An 8,433-nucleotide genomic window follows, 5' to 3' on the forward strand; every position below is an offset into this window, starting at 1 on the left:
TTATTTACTTATTTACTGTTTATATATATATATATATATATATATATATATATATATATATATATATATATATATATACATATATACATACATACATATATATAAACATAATAGTAATATATAATATAATATATAATATACTATGGGGTGGCCATTGTTGGTCCTGGAGAGCTACAGTCCTGCAGAGTTCAGTTTCGACCCTAATCAGACACATCTGAAAGGGCTAATCAATGTCTAATGGTTACTAGAAAGCTACAGGCAAGTGAGTTTTTACCAAGGTTGGAACAAAACTTTGCAAGACTGAGGCTCTCCAGGACAGATGTTGACCACTCCTGCTTTAGTGCTCTCATTCTTACTTGCCTTATTTGGTGTAACTGTCATGAGCAGTGCTTATTTTGAGGGAGTGTAAATCCACAGCACTATTCAGACTAGATTGGTTTTCTAAATAACATTTGAGTTAGAGTTATTAACACAGAATGTCTGTGATTTTCATGATGGTACTGTGATGTATGCAGTTTTTAGTAAGGGTGGAATGGTTGTCTGGATGTGGCCATTATGTGCTCTGGATACTTGCATCACCAAAACAAATGAAATAAACTATACAATTCTGTGTTTTTCTGTCAATATGGGGTGCTGTGTGTACATTAATGAGGAAAAAAAATAACTTAAATGATTTTAGCAAATGTCTGCAATATAACAAAGAGTGAAAAATTTAAGGGGTCTGAATACTTTCCGTACCCACTGTATATTTTTTCAAAAGTTTGGGGTCAGTACAATTTTTAAAGGCTTTTTTCAGCAAGGATGCATTCAAATTGTTCAAAAGTCACAATAAAGACATTTATAATGTTACAAATGATTTCTATTTCAAATAAATACTGTTCTTTTGAACTTAATGTTCTTTAAAGTAGCCCAGAAAAAAAATGTGTCATAGTTTCCACAAATACATTAGGCAGCTCAAATGATGGTAACAATCCTAATTTGCTGCTTTTTTATAGTAATGTAGTTGTTAAGTTTAGGTATGGTGTCGGATTAAGGGATCTAAAATATGGTCATGCAGAATAAGTCATTAATATGTTCTTTATAAGCACTAATAAACATCCAATATGCTAGTAATATGAATGCTAATAAGCTACTATTTAATAGTGAGAATTGGTCCAATTTTTTATTTTAAATTGATAATATTATAAAAAGTGTGATTTGAGCAGCAAATCAGCGTATTAGAATTCTGATTTCTGCAAGATCACGTGATACTAGAAACTGGAGTAATGACTGCTGAAAATTCAACTTTGCAACACAGGAATACATTTTTAACCTTTTAAAATATATAATATAAAACACTTATTTTAAATTGTAATAATAATTCAAAATAGTATTGTTTTTACTGTGTTTTGATCAAATAAATGCAGCCTTACAGTAAAATAAATGCTGAGCACATTTTACAATAAATGCTGCACATATTACAATAAATTCTGAGCATAACAGACATATTTAAAAGAAATCAGTTAAGGGAAGAAATTAAAATGAGAAGCATTTCTGATGATGAACCCTGCTCTCCTTATTAATTTAATTATCGTTTTATGTCAGATGGCATCCCAACAGCACTTGTGCCACCAACTGTTACCTAGAAAGTTGTATTAAAGGTGCACTAGACAGTGCAACGTGAAATTTAGCTTTAGCTACAGGATTCAACGACAGTCAAAATAAATGAGGAGAAGCATTCATGTGAAAATGAGCCATCACAGACATTCGTATCCAGACGGTATTAAATTTTATCAGAGGACTACTGAAAAACAGTAATTTCCTCTGTAATTTTTACTAAGGTTGTGTGAAAATGCACAAGCATGTGTGATTCATACTCATAAAGTATGTCTGAGAAACAGAAATTAAGCTGACCACCTCAGAGAAAATGATTCCCCTTTGAATAGAGCTCATGTCTTCCATAGAAACATCCAGCATCTCCAGGACAACTGAAATTTCTTTGTGCCGGAATTGTGTCCTCCTAAGTGTGATCGTTGTGTCCTTCCTTTGCCTTCAAATTGTTTTAGAAATGCACTGAAATGTTGTTACAATGTGCAGTCTGGTCTGTCTGGTTTGATGCTGTTTTGCTACTCTTACAGAAATCAGTCCAATCTAATTGCGAAATCTTTCCTTAGTCTTCCTCTAAATTCTTCTTCATTTGTCTTCGTCAACTGGGCAGACGGCAGATGGAGTCCTTGGTTTTCACATTAGACTTCTACAACAGGATAAAGAATCAAACAAAGGATTCAGCCCCAGTAAGCGCCACAGCAGAGCGGGTTCTTATGGTAGGAAAGTGGATACTCGGTGCCAGAGAGAAAACAAAGGCATGATATGTGAGTGTTGGCAGGAGAACGCAGGTGGTTGTTTGTGCGGTAGCTGTTTAGGAAAGCCTGTTCTTGAACTGACACACACACACATAAACAAATGCAAAGCCAACAGCTCTCGACAGAAAATGTCCTCTATCCTAACTAATGACACAAAGCCGACAGTAAATTCTTCATGTCATCATAACAGCTATTTGTAGCATTGCACTGCAATACATGTATATTCTTGTAATTTGTGCTTAGTTGTAGTTAAGCTACTGGTATACTAACAGAATTGCTTGTATACAGACACATAGTGAAATTTTCACACAGAAAATTGTCTGCTGCAGGAGAAAGCCAACCGATTATAGCCCCACAGCTCTTGACTGGCTATCCACTAATACTAAGCCCAGTTGAGCCTGACTAGTATCTGGATGGGAGACCTCCTGAGAACTGGCTAAATTGTTCTGACCACACACAAGTTATCAGTGGAGAGGACATTGTTTTGGTTGCTGTCACATCATATGGATGGATGCTGGATGTTTGTGGAGGTTGATGACTAGTATTCAAAAAACATACAATCTACATACACCTTATTCCAACTTGTTGAATTTGTGTTATATGATGGTCACTTTAAAATGGTCTTGGAAAAGTTTTACCATAATTTCAACATTATTTTTGCTGCTTTTCAAATGCCTTTTGCATATTGATTTTACTATAACCCTTCTCCCACACTTAGGCGTTAGCCTGAATGAATTAATAATGATTAATTCCCTTACAACTAAATAAAATTATTACAGTCTTCTGGCGTTAAAATAGTACTGTCAGGATTTACTAAAGATGTGCAGTGAATAATTAGCGCTGAAAAGGCGTGGACACAGTTATTTTTGCGCCTGACCTTATTGAATATGCATTTGGAGGAATTTCTCTTGCAGACGCAACATTTATGGGAGGAGTATATTAAAATGAATCATGCAACGCGATTTACTAATGTTTGCGCTCGTCAAATTACTGGTATTTGCGCCATTATTTACCACCCAAAAATAGCATGTCTTATTTTGTGCCTGTGTTGTAAGTAGATCACCCGCACCTGATTAGCATAAGCTCTGCTTATTTGCAACTATGCTAATTTGCGCTGCGCTTGGTATATTGCATTGATTGATATGTAAATTAGATGTCGCGCCTGTTCTTTAATTTGCGCATTGTCAGTAAATCACCCACAGAGATTTCCCTGTTTTGGAATAGCTCGTTGGCGCCACTGTTTATTTTGACAGCAAATTTTGTAATAGTTATAGTCTTTTGACTAAAATGCCATTTAGTTTTAGTCATCTGAATTTTTTTTGTTTTAGTCGACTAAATATCATAAGATTTTTAGTCGACTAAATCTACAGTAAATTTAATCGTCTAAAATCTAATGGGTTTCCACATTAACTAGGTTTGATATTAAGGTTTTATAATGATAGACACCGATTTAACTGCAGTGACACACAACATGCTTTTATGTTAAAATTAAATAAAACCACTTCTCATAAAGAACAAGAACATGGTCTTCTTTTCAGTGAAATACAAATGGTTATATAGGTTAATTATGCATTCTTTATAACAACTTGTTTACCACATTCTTCATTCTTTCAGGCTGACATATTTATTTCTATAAATAAATTTAGATGAGTCTTTAGGGCTACTAAAGTGATTCAGTCAAGACCAGTGCGTGATTAGGCTGCTGTCTCTTTAAAACCGGATACACGGATGCAATGTACTGATACACATCCAATATTCTCCCAACTGTTTATGTCCACATAAGACACAACCGAGTGTGTTTACGTGAATACTCGTTAAAACAGACAATTCGACATAATTTTGTATGTATTTCTCCGTTTATGAGATGCGAAAGAGTACTCATGTGCTGTGTGAGAGGCGCTGCTTCGGTGTGTGTGCGCCGAAAACCGGACCAAATTGAGTTCTCTTAGGCGTTGTCAGATTTATCCATATTTCTGCTCTTCTCTTACTCCCAGATATCGATAGTTTTGTGCTTCATATGTACGCATCTAAACTCCGAACCACGCAGCAGATTCGTTTTGAACGAATCTCTTCCCAAATCGTCCCTCCCTAACATTTTCGTCTCATTTTTATTTGTTGATTTTTAATAGATTTTCTTCATAGTTTCTGTCATTCAAAACGAGTTTTATTTCATCATCGTCTTGTTTTCGTCGGTGAAAAAAATGGCGTTGGCGAAAATTATGACAAAAATTATCCGTCAATGAAATTAACAATGGTTGGCGCTAATTTGCACTGTTTAGTAAATCTGGCCCTTAGACTTTAAATCTTAAATTATGACAATTCATTAAAAAAAATTAAAAATACTAATTGTTGCATTTAATGTATTAAACCTATTATAATCTAAATAACAGTTTCAATATTACAAAATAGCAAATATCAGTTTTTCAGGAAATATGAAGAGCTTGAGGTGAAACAAGACATGATGTGTGAAAATATAGAAAACATAAAAAAATTATTATTTTTAGTGTTAAACTTTTTCCATTCAGGCTGCATAATTTTGTTGAATTATTCAAAATGCATGAAAATATTATTTTAGGTATTTAAGACACTTTTTAAAATTGCTATTAGCAAGACAAAAGTGTAATTTCCATCAAAGAATGTTAATTAATGCATAATTTGAGATGTGGTGGAAATTACGCTGTGGTGGGAATTTTCATTAGTTTCAGGGGGAAAAAAGAAATCATTCTAATATGCTGAATTGGTGCTCAAGAAACATTTCTTGTAATTATTGTTGAAAACAGTTGTGCAATTTGAGGATTCTTTGATGAATAGAAAAAATGTTGTTTGGAAGAGAAATACAAATATCCTTACTGTCATTTTTAATCAATTTAATGCAGCCATGCTGAATAAAAATGTATATCAATCAATCAATAAATCACATAGCTCAAACAGCAGAGCATGTAGCAATGCCAAAGTCAGGTTTTATTCCCAAATAACGCATAGACTCATAAAATATCTATTTGTATGCAATGTAAGTTGCCTTGGATAAAAACCAAGTTCATAAAAGTCTAGTAAAGTATGTTTTAAGAGACTTAATTTTAAAAGTGACGTGACATGTGGCCAAGTATGGTGACCCATACTTAGAATTAGAGCTCTGCATTTAACCCATCTAAAGTGCACACACACAGCAGTGAACACACACCCAGAGCAGTGGGCAGCCATTTTGTGCCTTCCTCAAGGGCACCTTCGTGATATTGAAGGTGGGAAAGAGCACTGTACATTCACTCCCCCCACCTACAATCCCTGCCGGTATGAGACTTGAACCCACAACCTTTGGGTTACGAGTCCGACTCTCTAACCATTAGGCCACGACTTCCCCACAAAGTCTTTTTTTTTCTGAAACAAAATGATCATTCATCAGGAATTATCATTGTGAGTATGACAAAAGCACTGAGTCTTGCAATGTTCATTGCAGCCTCAGTTTCAGAAAGACAGAGACAGCTCTTGAGTTTAATCTTCATAATGTATTTGTTTAAGGTGTGTGGTGTTGTGTTTTTAAGCCCATTTTCCAGGTCTGTTCCCTCTCTTTTGCTTTCTCTCTGCGATCTCCATGGTCCAGTAGTGCAGTGAGGTTGAGGGAGAGTGTGGGTGACAGATCTGGGACGGCTTAGCGGCTGCTGACTGACAGAGATAGAGTTAAGGGCCGAGGGTCCTTTCTGCTCGGCCCTCCATGGAGCAAACCTACTTTGAAGTGCTGTAATTGTTTCTAATCGCCGGGCGGCTATGGCGGCTTTAAGTTTCACAGGGTCACCACACTCAGCCAAGCAGAGCGAAGGAGAGCAATTGATCCAGGAGAGGAGGGAGACTCCTGAGAGGTGCTACCTCCCCTTTCTTTTCTTTCCTCTCCTCTTCTCCACGCAGTGTTTGTGAAGAGACGGAAATGGAAGATTTCTAGCTTTACCTAACTTTTCTTCTCCTTTTCTCTCCTTGCCCTCTGCCTGCAGACCAGATCGCACAGAACCCCAAAACCATTGTGTGTCCCATGATAGACGTGATTGACCATAACCACTTTGGATACGAGGCACAGGCAGGGGACGCCATGAGGGGAGCTTTTGACTGGGAGATGTACTATAAACGCATTCCCATCCCATCTGAACTACAAGGACCAGACCCCAGCGACCCATACGAGTGAGTGAAATCAGTCTTAAACTGTTAATTACCAATGTAAATAAAGTCTCTTATACTCCTCAAGGGGCCAGATAAAAAGTCATTTTTACTTGAAATGATTTATAAAAATAAAAAAAGTTTTTACAAATAATAGACACACTGTGAGACCCAAAAGATTCAAGTGCATCAGGCAAACAAGTCTGTCTAGCATGTTCACATAGATAAATAATGGAAAAGTAGTGCAGTGGAATGAAAAAGCACATTCTTCATTTAATTCATTAAAAACATTATAGAAAAAAATCTGTAATATTGTGAAATATTATTTTATTAATATTTATATTAATATTTTGTTTTAAAATCTTATTTATTGCTATGATGTCAAAGCTGCAGCCATTACTCCAGTCTTCAGTGTCACATGATCCTTCAGAATTTTCTTCAGGATTCTTTGATGAATATAAAGTTGAAGAACTCAAAGAAAAATATTTTTTTGCATTAGAAGTTGTTTATAATATTATAATATTATATAATATTTAAACAGTTATCTTTATTTGTTGATCAGTTTTCAAAATTGAAGTAAAGAGATTTAGAATATTATATAAATATTCATATATGTGAATATTTACACATATTCACATTTTCTACTCTTTTAAGTGCCGTTCCCTACAGTTTGAGATACAGAAACACAAACACACCATATATTCTTCCAAATCACAAATTATTGAGCAAATTGATCCAATAAATGATCCTAAAGCACATACGTCTTGATAATTATACAGTGGACAGTTTTGCAGAGATTTTTTTTTCTTTTTTGGTGAATCAAAAAAACATATGTGCTGCCCTTTAAATTTTTTATTTTTTGTGTTCAATGAAATTCCTGCAATTTGATTTTTTTTATTTTCTTTCTGACTTCCTCTTTATTCTTTATTGTTCCCTGTCCAATTTGCTTTAGCTTTTGATCTGCCAGTCTGTTTCAAAATCTCATTTATATCTCCTGCACCGAGACATTGTGATTGACCTCATTAAACCTGTATTGTGGGGCATGAATAGAGGATATATGAAATGTCTCTCTGACCAGTGACTTGCACTTATGATACACTCAATTATTAGCCAGGAGCCTTAATCCCAAGGCTTTCATTTCCATACTGTTCCATTGTGTTTCAATGTTCACATGTAAACATTTTTTACCAGTTTTCTACCACAGCTCATGTCAATCTATGATTCAGAGTTTAGTATTAGTAACCTTCAGCGTCACAAGCAGCTTTTCACTAAATTTTTTCCCTTTTCTCTGATGTGCCCTCACAACCCCATCAGAAGGCTTCAAGTCATCTACAGCTAATCAGAAATGTGTTTCTTCTAATGCTGAATATACTATGGCCATTATTGCAATAATTCACTCTAAATTAAATTAAAAACAGTGGGTGGAAGACTCACACACCAAGTAGCTCAAACTGAGACAATTTGAGTAAATTGAAGCAATTTGAGAAATATTGAATCTATTATTTTATAACTAGACTTAGTTTGATTTGAGACATTTGATGCAGTCAAATGGGTAAAACAATTAGGTGTTTTCTCAGGAAGTGCAAGCGATATGAACAGAGAAAGAAATCTATTTCTACTTTATACTGTATATGCAAATATGTTCTGCTGTAAGTGTCATCCACATAAATTGCCTCACACATACTATATTGATCTCTTTCCTTAAAATTGTTTAGTGATTAATTGCTGGGGGGAAAATCACAAGATTATATTTGTCAACATTATTTTATTTTTATTTTTTTAAGTCATAACTTGTGTTTTATAGTTTTAACCAAACTAAATTGAAATCTTTCCACTCTTGGATGGGAATGACTGCAGTAGAGAGACACTCGTGTGTGTTGGGAGAGTGAATGTCTGCCTCTGTCTGTCTGTGTGTGTGTGTGTGTGTGTGTGTGTGTGTGTGTGTGTG

General features: G+C 35.0%; 1 protein-coding gene across 1 annotated transcript in view; it reads left to right on the plus strand.

Moving 5' to 3' along the window:
• LOC107550768 (polypeptide N-acetylgalactosaminyltransferase-like 6) overlaps positions 1-8,433 on the plus strand; it is a 39,058-nt gene that overhangs the window by 1,395 nt on the left and 29,230 nt on the right. Inside the window, exon 2 of the mRNA XM_016232145.1 lies at positions 6,326-6,509. Within this exon, the coding sequence (XP_016087631.1) occupies positions 6,326-6,509 (184 nt within the window). The remainder of the gene's footprint in view (positions 1-6,325; positions 6,510-8,433) is intronic.

This window comes from Sinocyclocheilus grahami, unplaced genomic scaffold (genome assembly GCF_001515645.1).
Source record: "Sinocyclocheilus grahami isolate Dianchi unplaced genomic scaffold, SAMN03320097.WGS_v1.1 scaffold17.1, whole genome shotgun sequence".
Taxonomy (NCBI): Eukaryota; Metazoa; Chordata; class Actinopteri; order Cypriniformes; family Cyprinidae; genus Sinocyclocheilus; species Sinocyclocheilus grahami.